This window comes from Lepidochelys olivacea (assembly GCF_965140295.1).
Source record: "Lepidochelys olivacea isolate rLepOli2 genome assembly, chromosome: 27".
Classification (NCBI taxonomy): domain Eukaryota; kingdom Metazoa; phylum Chordata; order Testudines; family Cheloniidae; genus Lepidochelys; species Lepidochelys olivacea.
The window spans coordinates 18,694,997-18,708,196 of NC_140437.1; the positions used below are offsets into that span (position 1 = coordinate 18,694,997).

The window sequence follows — 13,200 nt, forward strand, 5'->3', positions numbered from 1 at the left end:
GCGCTCACCCCCACGTGTCCCGCGCCCCCCATGTCTCACCCTGTGGCCCACGTGTCCCCCGGGACCCACGGCCCGTCCTATGGGTCTGGGTTTGGGGGGGGGGGGTCTGCGAGCGCCCCCCCCCCACCTGGGCGGGCTGAACCTGCCCCTCGCTGGGGCAGCAGCCTGGCCTGGGGGCTGCCCTGGGGGCGGGGGGGTCTCAGCTTCTCCCCTGGACCCTGCCAGCGCCAGCCCCGTAGCCGCCCCCAGAGGCGAGGGCCGCCCGGTGCCCTCTGTGCCCTGGGCGGGGTGGCCTCTCGGGCACTTGGAGACGGGCCCCAGCGTGGCCGGCAAACCCAGACACAGGAACAGCAGCCGGCCTGGCAGGATTATCCTTTATTAACCGGCCTTCTCTCCACTTTGCTTCCCCCCGGCAAACGCCCGGGGGAGACGGGCGAGCGGAGAAAGGTCCCGGGACAAGAGGAACAAGGGGCAGGCCCTGAGCAGGGACGGCAGCTAAATCTGAGCCCCATCAGCCCAGAGCCAGAGAGGGAGGGAGGGAAGTGACTCAGGCTGGTTCTTGGCAGTGTAAGTGGCAGTAATGGGGTGAAATGAGACACAGGAACCTGACTGCCACTGAACGGCGTCCGGCTGTGGAACAGTCTCCTAATGGAAGTGGTGGCAGCTCCAGGGCTTAGCGTGTTTGAAACGAGACTGCCCAATACAATAGGAAACAGTCCCACGCTGGGTCCGACTTCAAGGGCAGGCAAAATGGGCCCTTCAGGGCTTTTCCAGTTCTAGGGTCCATGATTGTGCAATTTGGAGCCAAAGTCTGAAGCAGGCGAGTCCCTGGCACGTTTGAACCACCGTGGCACTTACACTGCGACCTCCCTCCCCCACTCGCTTCATCGCAGCAGCTGCTGTCATGTCTCTGTGGGGAAAAACAGGGCAGTCAGCAAATGCGCCGTGCGGCCCTGAAGTGCAAAATGGGCCCCTGGGTGGGGACAGAGCAGGGAGTCAGGCCTCAAGGGGAGAGAAGGGACAGGATGAGAGCAGGGGGACAGTCAGGCCCACAGGGGAGACAAGGTAGTACAGGGAATAGTGGGAAGGCAGGCAGCTCTGTCACTCTCAGGTGATCCAGTGAATGCCAGCTGCACCCAGCTCTCCCGAACCAGGAAGACAATTTGAAGGGCAGAGAATACGGGCTGCTTCCAGTGCTCTCTTCCCTGCCAGCCTCCCCTAAGTCCATTCAGATCCCAGGGGGCATTTGCCAGTGCAGCGAGGGGTGATACATGCACTAATCGAGGCCACTGTCAGCAGGTCTGCACGCACATCTCCCATCAAGTACCAGGCCCAGCTGCAGCCAGATAGTGCTTCAGGGCAGTTCTTACCACCAGGGTCTGTGCTTTCAAATGTCATCCTGGAAAAGAGATGGAAAGTTGGACAGTGAGTTTAGAAAGGACACGGAGTGTTTCCCTTAATGCTACGTGTGACCATAGAACGGAGTGAAACAAGGACAGCCCATGGTACCAGACACCCTGGGACCCAGGCAAGTTAGAAATGCTCAAGACTTCCAGTTTTTCCAGGACCCTGAAATATATGTTGGACCTAGAGTGTGGAAGGAAAACCTGAAAAACCAGCCTCGGCCACATGCTGCTGGGCATAAGCTAATGGCCACAGGGTCCGGAAGGAACCCTGCCTTGATGAGCTGCACTGCGTATCTGGTCAGGAACATAATGAGGGTTCTGTACTAGTTGTACAGGTTTGATACTGAATTAGATGCACCATTTGTTCCTCTGCACCCCAGGGTAGCAGGAGGTGGGATTCCTTGCTGGTTCCTTTCCTGCTCCTCCTGTGTTCCTAAGCGTATTTTTCAATGAAAGGGGCAATGACAGTTATGCTGGGAGGTGTTCCCACAGTTACACAGAGCAGGTCTCCACACCCAGAACACAGGGCCGCTTAGCATAGTGGAAGTTCAGAGAACTGTTGGCCTAGAAGAGGTTTGGCTTTAGTCCATGCTGAGACGAGGCTCCACATTGGCTGGCAGAGATGGAGCAGCTGGGAGCCAGGCTTGGGCACTGGGATGAAATGGAGGGCCAGAGGCAAAGAGCCCGGATTTGTAAAACCACCCAGAACTTGCTGTCTCAGCAAGGCAGTGACCAACTGTACTTACATCGAGGTCGTCCATTGCAGGGGGTGTGCCTTTAACAGTGACCTTCTGCAGGAGCTGGACGGGAAACAGACAGTCATGAGAATAAAGAAAGGAACCCACAACAAAGGTGGCAGGGCTGGAGTCCCTTCTGCTCCCAGGCAGTGTCTTCCACCCCCAAGAATCCCAGCTGCCCCTTGTGACACAGACCCACAGGGGGGAGAGGGATAAGCACATGTGCTGTGCATGCTTGGCTCAACTGGTTCGTCCAAACCTTGCTCAGCGTGGGTGCTAGGCTGGAAGGGACTTTGGCTGCAGGTTGTACCCCAAGGTTTCCACTGGATTTTAGCCCAGTGGCAGTGGCCATCTTGGACCCTCCTCACTCCTGTTGAAAGCAGCTCCCATAATGGTGCTCTATGTAAGACAGACCCCCTGCTATCGTGGGGTAGGATGGTTGATTAGCTGGATGGGGCACTGGATTGGGTTGCAAAAGACCGAGTTCAATCCCTGGCTCAGTCAGACTCCCTGTGTGACCTTGGACAAGTCCCTTATCTCAGGGCCTGTTCCCCCTCTGTACCATGGGGTTGATGCTTCCCTGTCTCTCAGGGGGGCTGTGAGGCTAACTGCAGTGACTGGGAGGTGCTCAGATACTCATGGGGGCCAGATAAGTACCTAGCTAGACAGAAATAGCAGGGCTTCTACTCCATAGTTCTCCCACTATCGCTCTTACTCCTCCCTGGCTGTGAATTAAGATCCATGTCCTGCTATTATTGTCCATACCTCACCTCTCCAGTTCGGGCAAAGCCATGGTGCATTTCTGCTGCTAGCCAGTTGGTGGAGATACTGAGCCACACACCAACAGCCACAGCTGAAATTTCTCTTACCCAGTGTTACCTGGGCTGCAGGTTGAGAACCACAGCGTGCCCCCACAGACCCCTATGCCCAACGCCTCCCGCCCAGAGACCCCTCCACAAAGTGGGGCCAGCCAGCAGCCCCAGACCCCTGCCATGCTGGGCAGCCTGGACCCCACTGGGTGGGCAAGCAGCCTTTAGGACACAGCTGGGCCACGGCATTGTGCTAATTAGGCCGTGGGTTGAGAACTGCTGCTCTAACCATTCAGTCTGGAGTCAACAGTGAATTTTTAAGACAAGCTGGGACATTACCCAGGCAGTGCCTGGTGGAGATGTTGGTTTTATGGACAGTCATTTAATCACATTAATTGAGTCTCACAATAGGTTTTACAAAGTGCAGCAGCACTTGCCTGTATTGTATAATTGACACTTTACTGATACTAATGCTCAGACTTTCCTCCTGACCCAAGAACTTGGCATTGAGTAACATGAAACAAGGATAACTGAGGAAGGCCCCCTACAACACCTGTGCCCAGAAGGTCTCGCCCCCAGCGGGTACTGCATACTCCGCATGGGGCCTCAGGTCACTGCTTGGGATCTTGTGATGCTGCTATCCCACTGCTCAGACCCAAATATAAATGCAGTAACCTAAGACTTACCTCTGCATACTGCTCAGCCATGGCCCTTTCCACCTCCTCATCCCCTTCCCAGTCTCGCCAGTTATCAAAGTCCACAAACAGCCAGACTGGCTATGAGCAAGCAGGAGAAACAGCATCACAACAGGGCAGCGCAGCACCGAATGCAGCAAGTCTGATGCCTTTGGGGGGCGGGGGGACTGGCTGGGGATGGGATATGGACAAAGAGGGGGGAGAGGGGGAGTTCTGAGGCCTTCCACCTTTAGAGTGTGGTTCCACCCCAGCCTGAGTTTGAGGATTTAAGGCACTTATGGAGATTTGGCCCAGACCAGTTGTGCCCAGCAGTCACTACCGGCTGATGGCTGTTCAGCAGCCCCTTGTCAGCAGTCCAGCATGGGGCTCTGTTGTCATGAACTGAATAGTGGTGTAATTCATAGATATTAAGGTCAGAAGGGACCATTATGATCATCTAGTCCGACCTCCTGCACAACGCAGACCACAGAATCTCACCCACCCACTCCTGCGAAAAACCTCTCACCTATGTCTGAGCTATTGAAGTCCTCAAATCAGGGTTTAAAGACTTCAAGGAGGAGAGAATCCTCCAGCAAGTGACCCCGTGCCCCATGCTACAGAGGAAGGCGAAAAACCTCCAGGGCCTCTTCCAATCTGCCCTGGAGGAAAATTCCTTCCCGACCCCAAATATGGCGATCAGCTAAACCCTGAGCATGTGGGCAAGATTCACCAGCCAGACACCCAGGAAAGAATTCTCTGTAGTAACTCAGATCCCACCCCATCTAACATCCCATTACAGGCCATTGGGCCTATTTACCACTAATAGTCAAAGATCAATTAATTCCCAAAATCATGTTATCCGATCATACCATCTCCTCCATAAACTTAATCGAGTTTAATCTAAAAGCCAGATAGGTCTTTTGCCCCCACTGCTTCCCTTGGAAGGCTATTCCAGAACTTCACTCCTCTGATGGTTAGAAACCTTTGTCTAATTTCAAGTCTAAACTTCCCAATGACCATTTTGTATCCATTTGTTCTTGTGTCCACATTGGTACTGAGCTTAAATAATTCCTCTCCCTCTCCGGTATTTATCCCTCTGATATATTTAGAGAGAGGAATCATATCTCCCCTCAACCTTCTTTTGGCTAGGCTAAACAAGCCAAGCTCCTTAAGTCTCCTTTCATAAGACAGGTTTTCCATTCCTCGGATCATCCTAGTAGCCCTTCTCTGCACCTGTTCCAGTTTGAATTCATCCTTCTTAAACATGGGAGACCAGAACTGCACACAGTATTCCAGGTGAGGTCTCACCAGGGCCTTGTATAACAGTACTAAAACCTCCTTATCTCTACTGGAAATACCTCGCCTGATGCATCCCAAGACCGCATTAGCTTTTTTCACGGCCACATCACATTGGTGGCTCATAGTCATCCTATGATCAACCAATACTCCAAGGTCCTTCTCCTCCTCCTCCGTTACTTCTAATTGATGCATCCTCAGCTTATAACTAAAATCCTTGTTATTAATCCCTAAATGCATGACCTTCAGCTTCTCACTATTAAATTTCATCCTATTACTATTACTCCAGTTTACAAGGTCATCCAGATGTTCCTGTATGATATCCCGGTCTCTCTCTAAATTGGCAATACCTCCCAGCTTTGTATCATCCGCAAACTTTATTAGCACACTCCCACTTTTTGTGCTGGGGTCAGTAATAAAAAGATTGGTCCCAAAACTGATCCCTGAGGAACTCCACTGGTAACCTCCCTCCAGCCTGACAGTTCACCTTTCAGTAGGACCCGTTGTAGTCTCCCCTTTAACCAATTCCTTATCCACCTTTCAATTTTCATATTGAGCCCCATCTTTTCCAATTTAACTAATAATTCCCCATGTGGCACGGTATCAGACGCCTTACTGAAATAGAGGTAAATTAGATCCACTGTGTTTCCTTTGTCTAAAAATTCTGTTACTTTCTCAAAGAAGGAGATCAAGTTGGTTTGGCACGATCTACCTTTTGTAAACCCATATCTACCTTTTGTAAAACCATGTGGTGGTGCCTAGGAGCTCTGCTCATGGTTCAGGGCCCTTCCATGCAGGGCGTTGCACACACAGAACAGAGAGAAGGTTTCTGTCCCAAGGAGCTTAGGAGTCCAAGCTGCCCCCCCCCAGGGTCTCACCCATCAGGGCTGAGCCAGGTGCAGTGAGTGGTGCTAGGCTGGTGTCTGTGGTACCTGCTCTACAGCCAGAGGATTTCAGTCTCTGGGAGCTGCTTACCTGGCGCCTTTCACCAGCACTAAACAGGGCATAAAATCCAAACCAGCAATGCCAGAGCATAGCAGCAGACTGTGCTGTGCCAACCCCTGGCAGTGCCCACACTGCATAGCATGGCACCCACAGGTGGGAGAAACTCTCAGCTTTTCACTGAGGAAAAACCGACTCCAAAGGAAGGGGCCCCGGCTGCTCAGGCCCTGGGTTTACCTTGATGTTCTCCTTGGTGAGGCGCGGCCATGCCACCTTCTCCTTCCACTTCCTTATGAAGCAGGTGATGGAGCGGTCAGAGCGCTTCTGCTGCGAGTCCTGCCAAGGGACAGAACAAAGACACCTTGCCTGACATGGCTTCTGGGCACCTCTCTCCCTCTCAATAAGCCAAGATGCCCAGAATTAAAATGGAGCCCTTCCCAAGCTCTGAGACACATGGAAAAGTCCCTGGAGACCAAGACTCAGCCTGCAGGAATTGAGGTGCAAATCTGGGCATGGGAGAGCTGGCTATAAGAGGAGAATGCAGGAGAAGAGGGGGCTTTCCTGGGGATACATGTGACAGCCTTGAACCATCTTCTCCATGCAGCTGGGCCTGCTGGGTGTCTCTGATTCACTTAGCTGGGCAAAATCCCCTGGATGCAGGCCGCGATGGCCACAACCCAAAACAAAGCATTGCTGGGGGCTGATGGGAAGGGATGGGTAAGGCTGATGGCATCCCTTGTTGGCTGTCCAGCCAGGTCCCCCAACCTCTGGGGATGGTGGGTGTCTGGGGTCATGCTCTTGTCTGAGCAATGAGATCACATGACGTGATAGGCCAGGATGGCCTTGGCCAGCATGGAGGCAAATCACTCCCCCTGTCACCCAAACTGTTCCACGGGTTGTCATAAACTCACGGTCCCTTTGGCAGCATTGAGGCCGGCAGGAGTTGGGCTCCGCAAGCATGGTTCATCCATGCCTCACTGCAAAGGGCGGCTGCTTACCTTGGAGTTCACCTTGGCGTAGAGGTTGATCTCGTTGTACATCTCCACACCATCTGCATTTTTACAGCTGCCAAAACACAAACTCAGTTAGCTCAGAACTGGGCTTGGAACTCCTCTGTGACGATCTACAAGAGGTTGCCCTGCTCTGCCCTGCACAGCTCCCGGTTCAGGGCCGTGCCATCGAGTGCCGGTTACCAGGGCCTGTAGTGGGGCTGGACACTCACCTGAACGCCACCCGGTGGTCTTCAATGTCGACTTTAACATCCGTGCTGTCCTCCACGCAGAACTCCAGGAAGACGTACCACGGGCGGTCGTACCACAGCGTTTTTGCGGGTTGCCTTGGCAAACAAGAGACCGTTCAGGAGGGATGAATCCCAGGGAGCAGAGTTAGAGCTGGCATTTCTGTATCACCTTCGTCTCACGGCACCCCACAGCAGCAGGTTGTGTGTAAGGCATTGTGCGGAGTTATCAGAGCAGCGGTAAGCTGCCCTTGTTACACCAATCCGGGCCAGACAATTGGCATGTAGGAACAGGGAGCGGGCGAGACCCAGGAAAAGGGGGCAGGCGAGAAGCTGGCTGCAGATTCATCAAACCTGTTGTTACACTTCCAAAAAGCATCATTTTATCTTTACAGCGTCCCGGGAACTGGCCTCTCTCTCTGTCACTGAGGTGCTGAGAATCCTGTAGCACCATGTGCTCCGAGAGGGACCTCCCAGAGGCACAAGACTCGTGCTTTTGAGAGTGAAGTTATTGTACAGACTGTGTGTGCGAGGCCAAGGGACGGCCCTTACTAAGCACAATCGCTCACGGGAGCGCAGTCCCAACCCCCCAGGCCGCTGCCCTTGCCCCGGAGAGTGCCCAGGCAAGCGCTGCTGGGCAAGAGGTCTGAGGAAAACAGCAAAATCTGGAAAACAACAAGGAGTCTGGTGGCCCCTTAAAGACTAGTGGGGCCACCAGACTCCTTGTTGTTTTTGTGGACACAGACTAACATGGCTACCCCCTGATACTAGATCTGAAAAGTCATCCCTGCCTGCCAGGCAGAGCCCCAGCCACTGCACCATGGGGTCTGGGCTGTGGGGAAAGAGGAGCTGTGGGGCCCGGGGAGCAGGGTTTTGTTTAATCCGTAGTGAGCAGAGACTGAAATAAATCGGGGCATGCTGACTGCACTGCTGGGCATCCCTCCACGTTTCACTGGGCCCTGCTGGCTGCCACCAGGTAACAGAGATTCGCACCGACTCAGAACAAATTCATTCAGCGTCTGTAACTGCCAGTGAAGCCCAGCCCCTAGGGAGACTTTGCTTTTCTGGGGACAGATTCCGGGGGTCGCCCTACTGCCATGTGGTCTCATTCACCTGAGCAGCCCCCTGCTTTATAGTCACCTCTCTTCTTTGCCCCATAGGCGGCTGCCATCTGCAAGAGCCGAAGGCTGCAAGGCCCGTAAGCAGCCTGGGCTGAGGCTCAGGGAAGCAAATTCCCATTTCCCCATGGCATTTGCCTCCGCTTCTCAGCAGGGCAAGGGCAGGAGACAAGACAGCCCAAGCAGGGCCCAGAATTCACCGTGGAGTCGTGTTACAGGAGCCCTCTACATTCCGCTGGCCCGGGCCACCCAGGGTCTGACTGCACACGCTGCAGCAACCAGCCTCCCCGGCCAGCCCATGGACTTGGGCGAGCCAGCTTGGCTGGTGCTCTCCAACTAGCTGTGTAGACAGGCTTTGAGGTTGCAGCTTGGGCTCTGAAGCTCACCCCCCTCTGGAGGCTTCAGAGCCTGAGCTCCTCCAGCCCCAACTTAAAGAGTTGTCTACATAGCTATTTGGAAAGCACTAGCCCAAGCCCTGCTAGCCCAAGCCTGTCCCCCAAGGCAGGGAGGCTCCTGGCCTGGGCTGTGTGTGTTCCCTGAGTGACACAGCCTTCCCTCCCGCTGTGTGGTGGGGCAAGGAGGGGCCCCGGGCCAGCTGGGATGTCTCACAGGAGTTCCTAGGGCTGGAATAAGTGGGAGTGTTTCCAACATGCAGGACACTTTCCAGGTTCCAGTCAGACAGGAAAAGTCCCAGCTGAGGGTGTGTCCCAGTGACCCAAGTGGGGGCTGGCGGTCGCTGGGGTGGCCCGAGTGGGGTCCCGGGGGTCCCGTCCCAGACGGGGGGGCAGTGACCCAAGTGGGGGCTGGCGGTCGCTGGGGTGGCCCGAGTGGGGTCCCGGGGGTCCCGTCCCAGACGGGGGGGCAGTGACCCAAGTGGGGGCTGGCGGTCGCTGGGGTGGCCCGAGGGGGGTCCCGGGGGTCCCGTCCCAGACGGGGGGGGGGCAGTGACCCAAGTGGGGGCTGGCGGTCGCTGGGGTGGCCCGAGGGGGGTCCCGGGGGTCCCGTCCCAGACGGGGGGGGCAGTGACCCAAGTGGGGGCTGGCGGTCGCTGGGGTGGCCCGAGGGGGGTCCCGGGGGTCCCGTCCCAGACGGGGGGGGCAGTGACCCAAGTGGGGGCTGGCGGTCGCTGGGGTGGCCCGAGGGGGGTCCCGGGGGTCCCGTCCCAGACGGGGGGGGCAGTGACCCAAGTGGGGGCTGGCGGTCGCTGGGGTGGCCCGAGAGGGGTCCCGTCCCAGACGGGGGGGGCAGTGACCCAAGTGGGGGCTGGCGGTCGCTGGGGTGGCCCGAGGGGGGTCCCGTCCCAGACGGGGGGGGCAGTGACCCAAGTGGGGGCTGGCGGTCGCTGGGGTGGCCCGAGGGGGGTCCCGGGGGTCCCGTCCCAGACGGGGGGGGCAGTGACCCAAGTGGGGGCTGGCGGTCGCTGGGGTGGCCCGAGAGGGGTCCCGTCCCAGACGGGGGGGGCAGTGACCCAAGTGGGGGCTGGCGGTCGCTGGGGTGGCCCGAGGGGGGTCCCGTCCCAGACGGGGGGGGCAGTGACCCAAGTGGGGGCTGGCGGTCGCTGGGGTGGCCCGAGGGGGGTCCCGGGGGTCGCGTTCCCCGCGGGTCCAGGCTGCCGCCCGCCCCACACTCACCTCGCCATGGCCGGGCTGGCTCTGGAGGCGGTGCCCGGCCGCCGCTATTTTGGGCTGCGGGCGGAGCTCGGGCCGCTTCAGCTGCCAGCGCCCGTCAGGGACACGCTGCGCCCGGCCCGACCCCGCGGGACCCGGCTCCCCGCTGTGGCCGGGATCCCCCAGCCCGGGCCACCGAGCCCCCCGCGGCACCCTGCGCTGTCATAGGCTGAGATGGGGGTGGGGGTCAGGACTCCTGGGTTCTCGTCCTGCTGCGGGAGGGGGGTATCTAGGGCTTGGGGCTAGGACTCCCGGGTTCCTTTCTTGACGGTGCCACTGGCTTGCTCTGACCTTGGCCAAATCACTTTCCCCATGCCGTGACTCAGTTTCCCCTTCTGTCGTGGGGATAGTGGCCTCTATCCTGAGGGGCTGTGGATGACAGGGGCTGTAGAAGGGCACGTTCCAGAGGTGACCCCCCTCCCGTGGGGCAGCTTGGGGGTGCGTAGGAGCCATTGGTGCTGGAGCTGCATCACAGCGGGTCCTCAGCCCCTCCTGCCTCCTCCCCACCAAGCCAAGGCCAGCAGGGAGCATGGTCCCTCCACCCAGATTCGTACAGCACTGGGGATGATTACGCCCAGTCTGCGGGTGCCAAGGGGGCGCTGATCCCAGCACCATGTGGTCAGGGGTGCACGAACCCCGCACCTGGGAGCAACCTCTCTTGTGCAGAGGTGAGAGCACCACCTGGTCACAGGCAAGGTGAAATGGGGTGACTCGAGTGGGGTCCCGGGGGTCCCGTCCCAGGCGGGGGGGGCAGTGACCGGGGGGGGCAGTGACCCAAGTGGGGGCTGGCGGTCACTCTCTATTGCCTATAGCTACCCCCTGCCCTGTGTATAGGGTACTAGGACAGGAGGACCCCCGAAAAGCCTGGGAGCCCCCCCCCATGCTCTCTGTTGCCTACTGCTGCAGCGGGGTTAAGCACAGTTGACAGTGGGAAAACAAACACCAGAGATGCAGATCGCTGGTGTGGCCCCTTTCCCCCTTGGCTTCGGCTGGAGCATGTGGGTCCTGGCTCACTTACCCTGGAGAGAGAACTGAGGGCATAAGCGACTGACAAGTTGTGATACATGAGCCAGATAAACAAGAGTGCAGGTAACAGGAGGAAAGAGTCCAGCTCCAGACCAGTCTCCTCCTGGAGGGCAGGGGAATTACGGTTCTGGGGCTTTGTGAGTAGTGGCTTCCTCTGAAGGCGCAGACACAGGAGGCTGGACTGGAGCGGGGGACTGGAGCGTAGCGGGCTGGACTGGAGGCTGGACTGGAGCGGGGGATGCAGTGACTACGTTCCTCTAACCCTGAAACCTAATGCCAAGGATGGGGGTCTGAGGGGGCACTAGGGCTTGTGCTGCCCTTGATGGACTAGCCAGTGTCCATCCCCTGCTAGCCCAGCGTCACCCAGATAAACGGTCACTGGCGGTTTGCTGCCCCCCAGTATTATGCTGTCCCAAACTACCTTGCCTGTTGCATCCTATACGGGGAATCTGGGCCCTGATAGGACCCACCGGATTGGTAATTCTCTTTAGGTCAATAGGATGTGTGGTGTCAGTACCAAGAGCTGTGGGGAAAACGCCCTCTCCTCTCCCATGCCTTGCATACGGCCCCTCTGCTAATTTGGCTTTGTCCATGTTGATATTCAGAGCAGCAGCCAGGCCTGGCCTGTCACTCTGTGTGCTCTTGAGCGGAGTGGTTCTGACCCAGCCCTGCTAAAGCCTGGGGTCAAGGGGAGCTGTGGTGCTCAGCACCTCTGAAAATCAGACCACTTATTTGGGTGCCCAATATGGATTTAGGCCCTACATTTTAGGCAGCTAAGTTTGAGAAAATTGCCCACAGGTTCCATTTCTGGCTGTACGGCTGTCTTGCTATGTAACCTTCACCTCTCTGTGCTTGTCTGCCTGTCTCACCAACTGTGAGGGTGAATAGGGTGGTGTCTAGGGTGACCAGATGTCCCGATTTTATAGGGACAGTCCCAGTTTTTGAGTCTTTTTCTTATATAGGCTCCTATTACCCCCGTCCTGATTTTTCACATTTGCTGTCTGGTCACCCTAGTTGTGTCAGTAAGTTGTGGCAAAGATGAAAAGCCCCTAGAAATGCCTGATACAATCTAATGTGTCTACTGTTCATAAAAAGAACATGCATCACTCAGTTTCCTTCTGGCTAGAACATTTATCCTCTCATTGCATTTCTACAATCACAAGTCTGAGAAGAATATGCAAAGGGGTGAACTTGCAGATCTAAATGATGGTTTTCCCCTTCATCATCTGGGACACATGCACTCCCACTGGGACATCCCCATCCATTACCATATAAATTAAAATTACCAGGGGAAGCAGGATTGCTGCTTCCATAAAGCTTTACTCAAGAAAAACTCTTGCAGCAAAATCTCCCATTGCCATTTCCAAAAAGACAGCTGGCTGCAATCTGTGTCTTAATGAGGCTGAACTTTAAAGTGAAAACTCTCTGCTTGAGTCCTTTAACCCGGCATTCTCATTAATTCCACCTGTAATGAAGGCTACAGTGGTTCATGGACAGCAGGAATTGTATTTGTCTCGCACAGTCCTGTCACCCTCCTGATTTCAACTGCAGAAGTAAATAAAAATGATTTACCATGGATACATGCGAGTCTATTACTGAAAACAAAATGATTCTGCGGAAGTTTCCTTTAATGAATCATAGATGACTGAGAGGCTCTGTGCGGCACTCTCCAGCTGGGGTATTTTTCATTGCTGATGGCTTGATAATGCAGGTTCCATTTTTTACCCTTTAGTTACTGATGGTTAAGTGTGATGTGAGGGCTAAGGATTATTTTGGTTGTTCTCCATGACAACACCAGTTACAATAACAAATTTCTTCCCTGCAAGCTGGACAATTGTCATGTCATGGTCTCCCCAACCTAACCTCTGTGGAGTGACTGCATTTGTGGAGAAAGATTATGTGTCTCCCTGTTCATAGAATCATAGAATATCAGGGTTGGAAGGGACCTCAGGAGGTCATCTAGTCCAACCCCCTGCTCAAAAGCAGGACCCATACCCAATTAAATCATCCCAGCCAGGGCTTTGTCAAGCCTGACCTTAAAAACTTCTAAGGAAGGAGATTCCACCACCTCCCTAGGCAACGCATTCCAGTGTTTCACCACCCTCCTAGTGAAAAAGTTTTTCCTAATATCCAACCTAAATCTCCCCCACTGCAACTTGAGACCATTACTCCTTGTCCTGTCCTCTTCCACCACTGAGAATAGTCTAGAACCATCCTCTCTGGAACTACCTCTCAGGTAGTCGAAAGCAGCTATCAAATCCCCCCTCATTCTTCTCTTCTGCAGACTA

At 55.7% G+C, this 13,200-nt stretch overlaps 1 protein-coding gene across 2 annotated transcripts; it reads right to left on the reverse strand.

Moving 5' to 3' along the window:
- Positions 1-72: 72 nt before the first annotated feature.
- Positions 73-11,033, reverse strand: PTGES3L (prostaglandin E synthase 3 like). Of its 2 annotated transcripts, none has more exons than XM_084615680.1 (8): positions 10,905-11,033; positions 7,087-7,200; positions 6,863-6,929; positions 6,102-6,200; positions 3,639-3,728; positions 2,153-2,206; positions 1,371-1,399; positions 73-910 (listed from the first exon to the last, which is right to left on the reverse strand). In XM_084615680.1, exons 1-7 carry the CDS (start codon positions 10,925-10,927, stop codon positions 1,388-1,390), a joined length of 459 nt encoding a protein of 152 aa, XP_084471806.1. In that variant the 5' UTR covers positions 10,928-11,033; the 3' UTR covers positions 73-910; positions 1,371-1,387. The 2 variants fall into 2 exon arrangements, with proteins under 2 accessions (XP_084471806.1, XP_084471807.1); XM_084615681.1 differs by lacking the exon at positions 10,905-11,033 and adding an exon at positions 9,851-9,946 and having other exon boundaries at positions 74-910.
- Positions 11,034-13,200: the final 2,167 nt, after the last annotated feature.